This window comes from Diadema antillarum, unplaced genomic scaffold, assembly GCF_040938485.1.
Source record: "Diadema antillarum isolate AM-2024a unplaced genomic scaffold, OU_Dant_1.0 scf00000022, whole genome shotgun sequence".
Classification (NCBI taxonomy): Eukaryota; Metazoa; Echinodermata; class Echinoidea; order Diadematoida; family Diadematidae; genus Diadema; species Diadema antillarum.
Genome location: NW_027270911.1, coordinates 2,361,808 through 2,378,000, shown reverse-complemented (window position 1 = coordinate 2,378,000; position 16,193 = coordinate 2,361,808). Strand labels below are relative to the sequence as shown.

Sequence of the window (16,193 nt, the reverse complement as noted above, 5' to 3'; positions counted from 1 at the left end):
GCACACAAGTTTTATTTTTTTCTTGTTTTTGTTTTTGCTTGCACAAAATACATCTTTATCGCAAAAACATTGATCGGTCAATAACGGTCAGAAGTCCATGGACAACGCACGCTGATTGAGAGACGCACAGAAACAAAACAGTGCTAAACCAGATATAGGAGGGTCAAGAGCGAGGACCACGTGAACATGGAGGCTGGGCTTCTGAAGGCTGATTGGCTGATTTTCGTTTTGTTTTGTCTTCTATGTTTTGATCGCTCTATTCCCATTCATTTTTTTTTTTAACTTCAATTATTTAGTTTAATCATTACAAAAAGTCTACACACGTCGGCGGACAAACTCTTAATGAGGTATGATGTCATATTTTCATTAACATACAACCAATTGAAACCCGTTGCTGGTAGTGTATAATAAATATTCATTAATTGATCACGCGTTGACCTCATTTGCATACAAACACAGGTCAAAGATATTAGCCAATCACGAGCTAGCGCTGGACGGCTGGCTAGCGTGGTCGCGCTCCGCGAAATACCAGCATGCGATGCGCGCAGCTAGCTGTATTATGCATGCACTGAGGGGATAGCTAGCTAGCTATACTAGTAATATAGCTAATGTGACTAGATGTAGTATACGTATGCATGCAACACAAGAAAGTGTTAGAACTTATTTCATATTTGGACTTCATCGAGTAGGGCCCTAGACCTCTATTCTACAAGTACGAGACTACTTCATTCTGGAACCAATGAATGAACACCCAACCCAAAGACCAAGGAGAAGATGTGCTTCATATTGCATCGGACATTTCAAAAAACTTCAAGAACTTCCAGAATTAGGCCTACCGCGGAGACCCAGGAGAAAACAACTGCAGTGCCAGTGGAACAAAAAGTCAGCATTTGATGTCGAGGTAGGCCTAACGTTAAACTCTACTAAACATCATTCTAATATTTTGAAGCATGTTTAAGTATTGTCTCATGTAACTGTTAGCGCCGATGTAGAATATAACGAATCAAACTAGTGTAATTTATAGAGGGGATTAAACTAGTAAAAGTCAAAACTATTTATGCATTCATCAAACAGTCACTAGTAAAAACAGTCAGTAACACTAACAGTGTAGATCTACTGTAAGGTATACACTCTAGTCTGTAGTGTACTAGCTATAGTAACTAGTAGTACGTAGTAACAGCACCAACCGTAACCCGGTCCACCAGGGTCAGTGAGCGGTAATTAACACGAATGAGCCTTTTTCTTGCGTATTCAGCGGCAGTTAAATAACGTCCCTCAATTGTTCTAGCCAAGTTACAGTCTCGGGAGCAGGCCTCAGGCTTAGGGTGTAAATTAGGTCCCCCAACATGGACCATGTTGTCAGGAAGGCGGGTGATATGAGCGCCCATCTGGGGGGCGTTTCATCAACAAGTTCGTCGGAGGTTTTCACCGACAAATTTGCTATCAGCCAATCAGACGCAAGGATTTCAGTAGCTTTCAACAGTTGTCAGTGTATATCACTGAGAAAAAGTTTACCGTTTCATGAACGCATCACGTCCTCGACCACGTAATCGTAACACCATGATTACTTCCTGTCTCCCCCCCCCCCCCCTCCCCCCGACTCGGGGGAAAAAATGGAAAAAATTGGATGAATTTTTTTATTCATCATTTCATTTTCAGTTTCATCGACTGTAAATCTGACGTTAGTGTTTAATAACTGTCAACCATATTAAAGCACTGAAGCACAGCAGTATTTAATAAAAGTCCCAGTAAAAAAATAATATCGAACAGTTTAGAGACAGTAGTGCGTGGGTAGCTTTTTTCTTATTTCCGTGAGTATTATACTATACTTATAGCACAAGGTGATAGCTTATTAAGTATATTGTCTAGATTGTTCATCTCATTCTAGAAAATCGTTTTCATCATTTCATTTGATAACTTATCATAGAAACTCTAGTTCTTACAATTAATTATTGATGCTCTGTTTATTTTTACATGAAAGATTCTGGAGGAAGATGATCACACTCACAGGGTTTTAGTTCACTATACCGGATGGGGGGATCAGTGGGATCAGTGGCTGGAAAAGGTAAGATGTATTTTCCAAAATTTAAACTATGGTCAATGGAAAGCCAAATGCCTGTTGACTCCTGCTGATGTGCATGGATGCTGCATACATCTCATTTTATTGTGCTACTTATTCATCTTCACATGTACTTGAATAGATTTTCAAACATTTTTGTCATTTTCTCAAACCTAAGCTCAAATAAAGATAAAAAATACTCCAGAGCACAGTCTGGAGAGGACATCATTTGCCAAACACAAATCAGTTCAACTAACAGGAACGTACAATAGATACTGCAATGTTGTCTTCCCAGAGCTGATCACTTCTTCATAATTATATACAATACCAGCATAGAAGAGAATTCCTATGTCAGAAATGCTGTCCATCTCTTGGAAAATGAAGGCACTGTGAATGTGTTGTACAAAGTCCCTAAAAAAGTCCTATGCTCCAAAAGCTCTTGGGAAGTTAAATTCCACTGTCAATTGTAGAATTTAGTTTAGCTGACTTGCGTTTGACAAATGATGTCACCTTATAGAGTGTGATCTGGAGGGTTGTTTATATTTATATTTTTGTTTTTAGGGTGAAGCTTAGATTTGAGGAAATGATATGATTGACAAAAATGTTAGAAAATTTGTCATACATTGTATACAATGTGAAGATGAACAAGTAACGCAATAAAATGAGATGTATGCGGTATTGCACGTCACCAGGAATCAACATGTATAATTGGTAGAGATGCTTGTTCTTAATTGTGTAACATAATTCAAATAATCTATCAGGAATCTTCAGTCACGTGTCTTTTCGTGCTTACTTGAATGCCCTATGGTATATGGAATCTAAATAATGTTTTTACTCTGTAGATTGCTCTAATGTGAAACTGAATGCCCATTATGAATTTTTTTTGTTGCCCTATATCGAAATTGAATGACTCTCTATACTCTTCCATGCACTAATACGAAATTGAACAGGAAAACGTATATTCCTAATCATGTAACCCATGTTTAACATTAAACTGCCGAAGGGATAAAGCCATTGTTATAATTCAGTTATACATTGTACATGATTCCTTTCTACCTACTTATCCTTCGTGTGTATACTTACCACTTCTCTAATAAATGATGGGTGCTTAGTATTATCATCTTTGATTTACAGAGAGATTGTATGAACTTGACTTTTAATTTCAGGCGGATCTCATCACCAAAGAAGATTTTTCAGGCAGCTGCGGAACAGCAAGTGATGTCAAGACTGCGCTCAGGCTTGCCATAAAGGAAAAACTTACAATCAGCATAAACCAGAATCCGGAGTGCGTGGCACGTGTCCCTGTAGATCCACTGGTGTTCGAGGAAGTATTTGCACTTTGTAAAAATACTCAAGACCGTAACCTAATGAATGAGCTGAATGCCATCCTCGGACCCGACTGGAACGTAAGAATAACCAATATGGCAGGGGATTTCGCATACGTGAAAGAAAAGGGCCTTTACCTAAAGCTCAGGAAAATGAGACCAATTACCGAATTTGTGGAACGTAGTGGTACCCTGCAAGAACATCACCTGGAGAGAGGGCACTATCTGATGTTGAGGTTCATAAGGTCGTATGGAACTCGAGAAGAGTGGAAACAACAGAAATGAAGTCAAGACACAACAACGTTTTGTTTCAGGGTTGTTTAAGAGTTTTACAGTTTCTTAGTTTCAAAGTTATTTAGACATTTTACACTCACACGTCATTTCCATATTTTTTATGCAGTTTGATTCATTCATGAACTATGGCATACTTTTTTTTAAATGTAGATTTGGCTTTTGTTACTGAAGTTACAAAGTTACATATGCATAAGGGTCCACAACAGGTTTCAAACATTGTGTTTTCTTCTATATGTCAACATTATTCTATGAATATTTCTTCAACTCCTCGTCTACTGAATGCAATAAAATCGTATCTAATCAGACCTAAAGGACTTTTTTCTCGAATAAAGCAGTCACGACGTGGAGGGAAGCAGCGAGCTCTGTTCAGTAAGTGGCTTAAAAAGACAAAGACATGGCAGCTTAAAATTTTGCAGTCAGAATGTCCGCAAAAAAGTCTGCTTGATACCATAAAGAAACTGAAAAGAAAAAATGAGAAGTTGACAGACATAAAACAGAAGCTTGAAAAAGCTTTGAAAAAGAATGAACGCCTTGAATTGATCAGGAAAAAGTACAAGAAACGTGCTCTGCATCTCTCTATGTTACTGAGAAATAGACAATCAGGCAAGCGATCAGCATGGATGAGAAAAGAACATTACTCAAGGAGACATGCCAGGAGACTCTCAATGCATCTCAAAGAAGAGTGTCGGGCCAGGTTGCAATTTCTTGATTCGTGGGGAGTTCGTGTCATACATATCACTGTAAGAGACACAAACAGTGGAGAACTGAAGGATATTTCTCTGATTGAAGATACAGAAGAATTGTGTAGCATGACAGGATGTAATGAAGAGGACATTTTACAAAGGGTAAATCTCGCCGTGCTAGTAAAGGATGCTCATGGCATCTCAGATGAGTCTTGGAATGCACTTGCGTGTATCAGCAATATCCCGAATCTCAAAAAAGTAAAAAGCCACATGACAATCACTGAATGCGAAATGGATATCCCTTTGTCCAAAACCAAGTCGTCTAACCCAGGAGTTCAAAGAGATATAAAGGTACTTTTGAAAAAAGAAATTGAATGTCTTGTAGACAAGGGCATACTTGGAAAAGGTAAGCAGAACGTAGATGTGAAGATAACTGGAGATGGCACAGTGGTAGGCCATTGGCATTACGTGAATGTCACATGTACAATTCTAAACGATGAAGCCAATGCAACTTCCGCAAGTGTACATCATCCCATAGCGATACTTTGCGATGAAGAGAAATACAGTCAGTTGAAAGAACACTTGGTGGATATAGTGCAGGATGTAGCTTCCTTCACAAGTGTTGTCATTGACGAGTTGGAGTACACTATTCGATATCATTTATCAGGAGATTACAAGTTTCTTCTAACCATCTGTGGAATGGGAGCGGCCAATTCCAAATATCCGTGTATCTACTGCCTGATTGATAGTCAACATTTGCATGTTACAGCTCCAAAACAGCCCAGGAGAATCGGTGAAAAGGGATATTCCTGTGTACGAGATCCTATATTCAAGTCGATCGGAACGGAGAACGTAGTTTTTGATACGTTGCACATGTATCTTAGAATCACAGACAGGTTACTGAAGAAGATTATTCAGATGATCAACGAGCTTGACTTGCAAGAAATTGGATCAGTGAGTAGGTGTTATGCTCCTGAAAAAATGAAAAGATGCGCTAAGATGGAAGACATCTTGAAGAAAGCAGGTGTGCGTGGTGCTCCTCTGGCTTATGACAAAGATGCCAAAATGGTCAAATGCCGGGATCTGAGAGGACCAGAAAAACAAAAAGTTGAGAAAGTCTTGGATGACATAGAAAAGCTTGTTGACTCTCATGCACACGGACATGTAGTGGTAAATGCATGGCGCAGGTTTAGGGTTCTGTATGACGATGTTCGATCATTCAAGAAGGCTGAGGCCATGTCTCCTGACAGGCCTGCCAAATTGACAAAGTTGAGAAATGACTTGGTTGAGTGGTATGACAACCTGGTAGATGCTTGCACTTCGAAGATAGCAACCCCCTACATGCATCTCTTTGTAGTACATGCCGCTGATATCATAGAAAGGCTAGGTTCTATCCACATATTCAATGCTCAGGGACTAGAAAAATTAAATGACATGACAACAACGGAGTACTTTAGAGGTACTAATCATCGAAGAGGAGTTGAGTCACTAGTCCAGATCATGCGAAGGAGCAATAGACGCCTCTACCGTGCACACAAAGGCATAAAACTTCCACGAAAATCCTACAAGTGTGGAAAGTGTGGCAAATATGCTGGCCATAATAGTGCTACTTGTCAAATATAGAATTATGTCACAATGAATCATAAATGGTTCATGCACATCCAGTCACCCAGACCATACAGAAGCAATGAAAAATTAATATGGATCTTTATGTTCATCGTTTTGTATAATAGTACAGAGATGTTGTTGATGTTCAAGATAGTATGCATGTCCAAAAAAAAAGGAGAAAAACGCAGGTGTTTAAACTTTGGGGTACTCTGCCCTACTTTGGGTAAAGGAAGCAATTGACAAAACTGACAGTTATTGTAAAAAAAAAGATAAATGTTTCTGTCATTCTTTATTGACGCCAATGTAATGTCATGATGTCTTGCCCAGCACATCACTTGGTAGGATGAGTGTCCATGCACAAGAATTGACTACTAAGAGCGCACTAGATAGAGTATGAAAATATCACTAACTCAGATCGGATGGTATGTCATTTGCTTCCAATTGCCAAAGTAGAGCAGTACTGTTCTGATGGAAGTCAACTTTTTGAAACTTAAAAATTACCCTTTGAAGAACATTGCATAACTGTGTATCTTTCCTGAGAATATAAGGGTATAAAGTTCTATTTTCAAATGTCACCGTTTCATGTTTAATAATGTTACTATGATGGATGTACATGGCAAACTTTTTATGCTTCCGCCAGAAGAGGTCCGAGAAGTTTTCGGGTTGTCCGTCCGTCCGTGGATCAATCAAAATGCTACCAATTGTATATGATTTAAAGAATACAATGCCATCTAAAAAGCCCGTAAAAGAATCGTTGATGTAATATGCATTAGCTTCTATGATCGCAGGTCTCAATTACTGGTATGTCTTGAACATTATGTGCACTTCATTGAGCCGTAAGTCTTTACGCAATAATCATGATAATGACAACGGCTTGCAACTATGCAAACTACTAGTATTTCTTCAACTTTATTTTGAAATAATTTTTAAAATGTTTATATTTGATTTTTTTCAAACATATCTCACGTTTATAGAGTACAGCTGTGGGTCAAATTCTACTTTTTATAAGGTGTTCTGAATTTTTGCAAATGATAGTGCAGTATCATTGTTAGGACCTATTGTATTCCTTCACAGTACATGCTAAAGTGCTGTGTCGTGCACACTTAAAAAAGTGTTCATAATCATATCCATGTATATCAGTTAAACGACTTAGAAGCAATAAACACATGGCCCAGTTGTTCTGAAATAGAAATGAGTTTTGGATATGGATTCCTAAATGGTAGTTCTGAATACATGCACTCTGATACAATGATGATACAAACAGGTAATACATTGTACTATATTAGCAACTGAAATTTTCATGATGTTCCTTGTTATCGTTGCAGATTATGAAATTTATATAAGGTTATTTTTTTTTTAGGGAATGTGGTGAATTATAATGTAATTCATTTTAAATCTTTCCAAACCTCCGTGAAATGTATAAATTGACTCTCTCATAATCGAAATATCCTAAAGATAAAGTCATCAAAAATATAATTGTATTGGCTGGAATAGTTTAGCTTATGAGTCATGCAGCCTGCTTCACCCGAAAGCTCATCAGCACTGACCAGTATTTTTGCATTCAAAAGAGAAGACGATACAACCCTTCGTGCCGTCTTCTTCCCTCATAAATGAAAGAAGCAAAACAAAACAAACAAATGGTCAGTCACTGATGAGCCTTATGGTGAAACATCCTGTACGTCTCATTAGCTAAACCATTCAAGCCAATGCAATTATACACACAGCTCCCCTAGTTCAGCGCTTTTCCAAACTTCAGTGTATTATGTACATACATTACACTATATTCGTATAAGCAAAAATATACCCCTGTTTTTTTGTTACAAGTTTTACGCGCAAAGGTACAATCCTGCCATGAAATTAATCCGTACATTGTTGACACAATGACTTGTTATTCAATTTCACACGCGCTGGATTCTTTTCTAAACCGTCACATAGTTTTGCAGATATCTACTACCTTGTAGGACTAAATATTTAATTGATAAAGACAATAGATGATTTGTACCAATTCTGTCTCTTGTTAGAGCATTTGTACCAGTTCTGTATCTTGTTAGAGAATTTGCACGTATTGTAATTTTGCAGATGACTAAAAAAAAAAAGACTGAATAAAAGCAAATGGCTGTTGGTCTACCTTCATATATACAAGGTTTTGTCAGTGTATGACATGTGTATACAGCATGTGCTTGTGTCGATTTTGCTGGGTAGAGGTGTGCCTGTGTGTGTGTGTGCGTGTGTGTGTGTGTGTGCGTGTGTGTGTGTGTGTGTGTGTGTAAGAGAGAGAGAGAGAGAGAGAGAGAGAGAGAGAGAGTGGGGGGGGGGGGGGGTGGCGGGGGATCGAACTCAACGGAATCAAAAAGTAATTACGACAGTGCAGAGCGCAGTGACATACAAGTACATTATGCAATTCAGCCACACAACGACATTGAAAAGTGATTAATAGTTCGAAGTTTATTCATAGCCGTACACAAAAATCTAATCCGAATGATTAAGTGTCAATTCTGTAATGATCAAATTGATATTTTTTTTATATTACTGATGTAATACTTTTCTAGCTGTGCGAGCTGTCTTTAATATTCAATGGGCATATATACCGTATTTTGATTTTGTCATACTCTACTAGTACGAGTAGTAGTACGAGTAGTAGTAGTAGTAGTAGGAGGAGGAGGAGGAGGAGGAGGAGGAGGAGGAGTCGTAGTAGTAGTAGTAGTAGTAGTACGTCCAAAAAAAAGTGTATGGAAGGGATTATAGAAGGCAGGAGATGCAGAGCACGCCAGTGCAGTGTGTGGTGTAAATGAGTGGACAGGAAAGAGTGTCGATGTAGTAAGGCGGCCATGAACAGTACAGAGTGTGGAGGTCACAAAGTACACTGTATCCGATCGCGATGCAGCGAGATCATTATTTTTGAATCTGAGGTTCATTTACATGAAGCCAATCACAGCGATCCAGTGGCGTGAGTAGTGATGAATATTAATGAAATGATCACGCGGTGACCGATTGCCCGAAAACCTATTAGCCAATCAGAATGCGGTATCCTAAAGTGCGGCACGCGTTAAATACAGTGTATCAGAGGCAGATTCCGTCAGCAGCTAAGGAATATGAATATTGCAGAGGTACCTATGGGAAAGTTTTTCCAATTGGCTAGATATTTCACATGAATATTCATTAGAATATGATTATTCATTTTAAGGAGTTACTTTTTGGTTGTGCGACAGGAATAGTGGTTCTTTTACGTCTCGAAGTAGGTCATTCTGATGGGACCTCTCCCTGCCTGTTCGCGCGCACCGCGCCGTTCATATAACGCGCGAAAATGTGTGTCCTTATGCGGAGTACTGGTAGGGCCGGTATTCAAATCCATACTTAAGTCAAATACTTATACTTAAATCAAGTATTTTACTTAAGAAAAGTAATTTGTTTAAAAATGCGATTCAGTTCCCGCTAAGTATTATACTTGGCTAAGACAGATTTTGTCGCAATTTTATTACTTAAGTATTTTACTTAAAGTAATAAAATTGCAGAGTGACGTCATTCATGTTAAGTATTATACTTAAGATAAGAAATGCTCGTAGGTTACTTAAGATAAGAAATGCTGGTAGGTTGTTTGCCACTTGGCAATTGGATTTGAGCTGGGGAAGACGTGGCCATGGCAGCTCTTCTCCATCTCCATGAGAACTACCAATTGGGAAGGGAGAGAATACACAGACGACTTCATCCGTTGCAAATCTACAATGACGTTGAATTAATCAAGCGCTACAGATTCAACGGGGAGGGTATCCACTACATTACTAATCTTATCCGACACGACATCACACCGAAAGGAAATAACAACCATCCTATTGACCCAATAGACAAAGTTTGCATAGCCCTTCATGTTTTAGCCACTGGATGTTTCCAGAGAACAGACGGAGACACGCTTGGAATCTCTCAGGCGTCTGTATCACGGATTGTCCAGACAGTCTGCACGGCACTTACCGACAGGTTACCACACTTTGTTCGCCTTCCTCAAGGACATGAGCAAGTGGAGAACATGATGAAGTTTTATCAGATAGCAAGGTTTCCTGGCGTGATCGGGTTGATCGACGGAACTCATGTCAAGATACAAGCACCAACTGAGGATGAGCACCAATTTGTTAATCGCAAACGTTTTCACAGCATCAACGTTCAGGTAGTGCTAGACGCAGATGCAAAGATCATCAATCTGAATGCACAATGGCCAGGAAGTGTTCATGATTCGAGGTAATAAAAATCATCTATCTTTCAAATTTAATTAATCATTGTGATTCGATTTTGTTTAAAACATGTGTCACTGTGGTATATGGGACATTCTCACATAAAGTGTTAGTTCAATTTCAGTCAGAGTGAAACCCCGAAATCAGCAACAAAATAATGAGTCAAAACTTGTCTTCATATACGTGCACAAACAATAATAGATGCCGGGTATTCAACAAAAAAAAAAAAAAAAAAAAGGACAGTAGATTCTCAACGCATTAAGGGCATGAACAATTGTGAACACAGTGCTCTATGAAACCATAAAACAGATACGTAACCGAAATTTATAACTGATTAACTCCATAATATTTGTAGTTTGAACCAGATGTTACACAAGAGTAAGGCATTCCATACTTGCACTTTTCGCTGTATTGACTGATGAGTTAAGTCTAAATAGTTATAATTTCTTAGTGGAAAAGTAAGCAAAGAAAATGGGATTCCATCGGGAGTCGAACCCGAGACCTCCGGATTGCTAGACCGGTGCTCTACCGACTGAGCTATAGAAAGCCTATAGTAGTTATAATTTCCAAACATTTTATTATATCCACGCCAAACGAAGTTTGAAGCGGGTATACATATATATATATATATATATATATATAATGTATGTATTATGTATATATTATATATATATGTATATATTATATATATATGTATATGTATATATATATATATATACATAATATATGAAGCGGTGTGATGGCAGGCGGTGGTTGGTCCGTTGCAAAATCTTGCGTCGCGAAGTCCTACAGTTTTGAATCAATGTAAATGAAAGTTTAGAGGAAGTTATGATATTGAGGAATATATGTGTAAGATAGGATTTTTGTGTTCGTCTGTAAATGCGTTGCCATGGTAACCACTTGCATTTATTCCACAATATTCAAGCAATTAAGAACAAAATTAGTATCTCGGAATATGATAGCACAGGCGAAGTAAAGCTTTACTGAAGACATTTTGCTTTAACTCGCTATAGCAGGTTTGATTGGCTTTGTTTTTCTTTGTTTTTCCAGACAATAGAAGTAACAATGCCGTTATTCGCTTAATTTTCATGTTTTGAAACTAATTTCCCCTAAAAAGTGGGGGTATATTTGTTCTGGCCATCCCCCTCCCCCTCCATCATAAGTAGGGGGGGGGGTGCATACCCCCATTCCCCAAATCAGCCACTGGTTGGGGAAACATATTTTCAGTTTTTAAAAGCTTAAGCTGATTATGGCCATAGTTTATATCCATACAACAACAAAAAAAAACACACACACACACACATTTTCTGATTTATTGATTTAGCAGACGTAATCAACTTTTTTTTCTTCTTGAGAGGAGTGTAAAATTAATTGATAAGTCGAAAATTATTCATTTTAGGGTGCTTCGCGAGAGTGGACTACAGGAGGTACTGCAGGACAGTGAAGGACACCTCCTAGGAGACAGTGGCTATCCTCTCAAGTGCTGGCTTCTTACTCCAATCGCTCGTCCATCGGATGATGCAGAAGAAAGGTATAAATTCCATAAAACCACACTCATGAAGAATAATTGCATTAATTTGAGGTTTCATAAAAAGTTAGGTATCTTGAGAAGCTTGTAAAATCGAAGTTTAGTCAAAATTGGACTCATTGGAGCAAAGTTATGCCAGTTTTCAAAGCGTTACGGACGGACGGACGTTTAACAAATGGCACGCAAAATTAGAGTGGACAGGGACGTGAGCAACTACCCACAAGTGCAATTTAAGAATGACTATCCCCATTATGTTTAAATGCATTTTTATGCCTGTCCAAGTGGTAATCCGACATAATATGCTCCGGCGACAGTTGCTCCGGCGAAATCTCTCATCCGAGAGAATTAGGGTTATGATTATGAAAGGGTTTTTGGTTGAAGATAGGGACTGGGCTAGGGTTAGGTTCAGGGTTAGCATTGTGATTCCCGTGGGAGCTATTATTGCATATGCCAGAGCATAAGTCGGGCATTCTTACAAGTGTGCAAATACATAATATGAGAATGGATTGTGTGTTTGTGTCATTATTGCCTTACACATTACTGTACTTGATTCGAAATACACGTGATTGCACGAGTGTGTGTGTGTGTGTGTGTGTGTGAGTGTGTGTGTGCGTGTGTGCGTGTGTGGGTGTGTTGGTGATGCTGATAGCTTTGTTACTGGTGTAGTAAGTTGTAAAGATGCACGAAGAAATTTTCTCATCTTCGAAATCTTCAATTAGAAAAAAAAAATACCATTGTGAAGCAGTAAAATTTACCTTGGATATATATTTCAACAAAATGAACACAAGTCTTGGTCCTGCTTGTTGAACCAAGAATATGAGGCATAACCACATATGAGGTATTATGTGAATGCTTTCCTCCATTGTTACCACAGATACAACTTGGCACATAAGCGAACACGCTGTCTCGTGGAGAGAGGAATTGGTCAACTGAAGAGAAGGTTTCATTGCCTTCATGGTGAATTAAGGTAAAAAATAGAACTAAAAGATCTATTCAAATATTCTGCACAAATAGTGGATGACAGCACACTATCAATATATCTAAGCTTTAAAAATATCATATTAATAAATAACTGGCATATTGTATTGACATTATATAAAAAGAAATTTTGCTTTAGTCATGAAATGGCAACTGCACAGTGATAATTTTTGGGGTAAAATCCATCAAATAAGAAAGTTAAGAAAGTTGTAAGTGCAGTACAGTTTCAAGAAAATTGAAAATACATACATATTTCAAGGGGTGTAATTTTCACAGTGGGGCCTGTTTTAAAATTGTCGTAAAGCATGTTGGACGTACGCGCGGGACAGAATTTCGTTTTGATTTGGCTGTCATTTTTTAATCGGAGATACATTTATTAAATCAATATCATTGTACTTCAATATATAAGAATATCTTCAAAATTATCCTTTTTCAATTTGTGCAGTGCTGCAAAAACCGACCATGTCGTACCTTTCAAAATGATATTCTATAAAAAGTTTGGCTTTTACAGATGATGAAACATGTGAAGGGAATTGATATTTTATCAATGAGGACATGTGATACCTCCCTAAAAAGTGAATATCGTGTCCGAGAAAACTGTGAAAATTAGTTTGGTTTTGAGGGGTGACCAATTAGAAACACGCCCAGTGGCACTTTCACCTTCTCCCTCTCCGACAACTCCCTAATCAATTAAGAAATCCCTAATTTTCTTTTTTTTAAAGGTTAAGTCTGATTGTTATTCTATACATGATGTATCATACATTCCAGGATGAGTGAAGTTAAAATATTATTAGAAAGGCTGGATAAACATGTATATATTTTTAATTAGATCGTCTACTTGACAAATCGTTGCTGAGGGGATCACAACACTAATATTGATATTGTGCAAGTTCAATAACATTGTGAGCCATATCATTGCTATATGAATTTACACCAACTTCAAACTTCCACAACTTTCGTATTATTGGCGACTGAAAAACAGTGCACAATATACATTTTCAAGCTCTTAAAAAGGGTTATTCGCCAGTGGAAAATATGAGAGAAATAGATATTAATGGGTTTTTTTTTTTTTGGGGGGGGGGGAGCTGATAAATAAAGTTTCAAATTTTTGCGAGCGAGCCTAAAATTTAGGTATTTCAGCTTAAGGGCACGGAATATTTGATTATCATATTGTATAATTCTAATCAGGATATAGGGGAAATATATGACGTATATAGGAAACACATGATTCTCTTCAATATTTGGTTGATAATTTAAGTAATTATTAATATTGTGATGATGACTGGCTTTATGAATCACTTATATTGAATAACTGAAAAATTGACAAAGCATACGAGTTTGTGTAAGCAAGTTCAGCGAGGCATTTCCCCATATTTTTCTTCATATTTGCGCAGGTAGGAAATGATTAGACTTTTTTTCAGTTATGAGGGGGATGATGGAGGAGGGGGGGGGGGGGGTGATAACGCATGAACACCGTCCCCCACCTCTTTTTTTCTTGGGGGGGGGGGGGAGGGGAATCATGATATATACCCCTTCAAAAATAAGCATTTAAATACAAAGGTTTCCCCTTTTTTCTTTTTCCTTTTTCTGCGCCCTCCTGAAGTGGCGCCCGAGGCATATGCCCCCCCCCCCTTGCCCCCCGCTAGATACGCCACTGATTTAAGTCAATCTTTCACTGTCAGATTTGTGGATTCATACCCTCTCAATCATATCGACTTGTAAATTGTGTGTAGATGCTCTTCTTTACCAAGTAGATGGCGAAAATTTCAATACTAAATTTTTCCATAATTCCTTTTTTTTTTTTTTTGTTATAGAGCTTTATGAGAGCTTTGCACATCCATCTACATTATAGGTACAAACCTGAGAAAGCCAGCTGCATAGTAGCAGCATGTGCCATTCTACACAACCTTGCCAAAGACATGAGGATTCCACTCATTGCCGAGGACATCCAGGGATATGATCAACCCGATCAGGAACTACATCAAGGAATGAATCACAACGTTCCACGGGCCTACAGACGTCACATAGTAGAATCCCACTTTTAGTTAGAATGCACACAATTATGGAATAATTATGTGGATGGATACATCTATGTGGCTGGATAATTTCGTAAAAAGATATATCCTTTTGCAGGCTCTAAATTAATGTTGATCACGCCTCCTCGTGAAGTATGTAATTATCACTCACAATCTAATACCATGATGAATGTATTGTACAATCCTTGTTACCTAGGCAACTGTTAAACTATTACTTGCAGCTGAAAAGTATAAGAATACAAGTGAAATAGACACAACAGTTAGCTCATTTGTACCGAAAAGATCACTGTATCGCCAATGGTATGCTGTACTGTTATGTATAAAATTTTGAGGGGCAGAGTTTTGAATTTTCTTTTGTTTAGTCACATTGCAAGTTGATAGCATGTTATATATTTGAATGATTTTACTGGTACAGTTGTTACACTGTTATCAGAACGAGCTAAGGAAATATTCATCATTTGACATCATGAAGGAAAGCTCCCCATCAAAACCCAAAGCCATGATTATTTCACCCATTTTCTATATTGGTACTTGCATCTCAAAAACAAGGAGTATTCTGTGTTCTTACTAAGATAATTTGCAAGTACAATTATAGAATATGCTGTTGTAATTATCAGCAGGCATTGTATATAATATTGTATACCAAATTGTAATACAGTTTATCATTACAAGCATGCATAAATACCTGCTGACGAGACGCAAATATACAGAATTGTGAAAGATTGCGAGCGGCACAAGCAAATTTATAAAATTTTAAAGTTTTAAACTACCAAAGAGGAAAATTTTTCGATAATTTTCTTGGTTACTTTTAATACTATTTCGTCCTTACATTGGCTCTATATGTCGGTTCGCATGTAACAATAAAACACAGAAAAAACATTATGGGGGGGGGGGGGAGGTAAGGGTTAATTTTCCTTTTGGCCCCCCTTTGGCTACCCTCTTTATATCATGTAGTCAATAGATATATTCAACAATATTAATACTTATGAAATCGTATACCAGTTTTAAATTCTTTCCAAAGAGAAGGATAAAAATGCGACTATTTCTTCTGCTCATGAACAATCCCTGAAATTTATCAAAGAATCTGAAAAAATTACTTTGTGTGTCTGTGATAAATTGACATGGGTTGCCATTATGCGTCATTTACCACAGGTAAACCCCATTACATCAAGGTCATTGGGACTGCCAATTTTTCCTTGTTACAACCTGTACCTCGTTATAAACATTATATGCATCTTTTTAACATTTCAATATGTCCAATTGAAAATTGGACTGGTAAAATATCCTCGTTAAAGACGGTATCTCGTTATATCGCACCTCATTATTACGGGGTTTTCCTGTACATGTAATTATTGCTAAATTCCATTTCATTGGAAACTCGTTATAGGGAGGTCATTGGAACCTAAAATTTTTACGCGCTATTTTCCATTGTATCTCGTAAAAAATAACAATTATTAAT

At 37.7% G+C, this 16,193-nt stretch overlaps 1 protein-coding gene across 1 annotated transcript; it reads left to right on the top strand.

Annotated features, from left to right (window-relative positions):
- The first annotated feature begins 9,453 nt into the window (after positions 1-9,453).
- Positions 9,454-14,748, top strand: LOC139730450 (putative nuclease HARBI1). The gene is made up of 4 exons (XM_071641296.1): positions 9,454-10,199; positions 11,592-11,723; positions 12,595-12,687; positions 14,551-14,748. Exons 1-4 carry the CDS (start codon positions 9,607-9,609, stop codon positions 14,741-14,743), a joined length of 1,011 nt encoding a protein of 336 aa, XP_071497397.1. The 5' UTR covers positions 9,454-9,606; the 3' UTR covers positions 14,744-14,748.
- Positions 14,749-16,193: the final 1,445 nt, after the last annotated feature.

What these genes read in the sequence shown, in the direction of transcription:
- LOC139730450 (XM_071641296.1), top strand. Translation starts at nt 9,607, where the DNA reads ATGGCAGCTCTTCTCCATCTCCATGAGAACTACCAATTGGGAAGGGAG. An exon ending in TCGGATGATGCAGAAGAAAG is followed by an intron (nt 11,724 to 12,594) that starts GTATAAATTCCA and finishes TTGTTACCACAG; the next exon opens with ATACAACTTGGCACATAAGC. An exon ending in TGCCTTCATGGTGAATTAAG is followed by an intron (nt 12,688 to 14,550) that starts GTAAAAAATAGA and finishes TCTACATTATAG; the next exon opens with GTACAAACCTGAGAAAGCCA.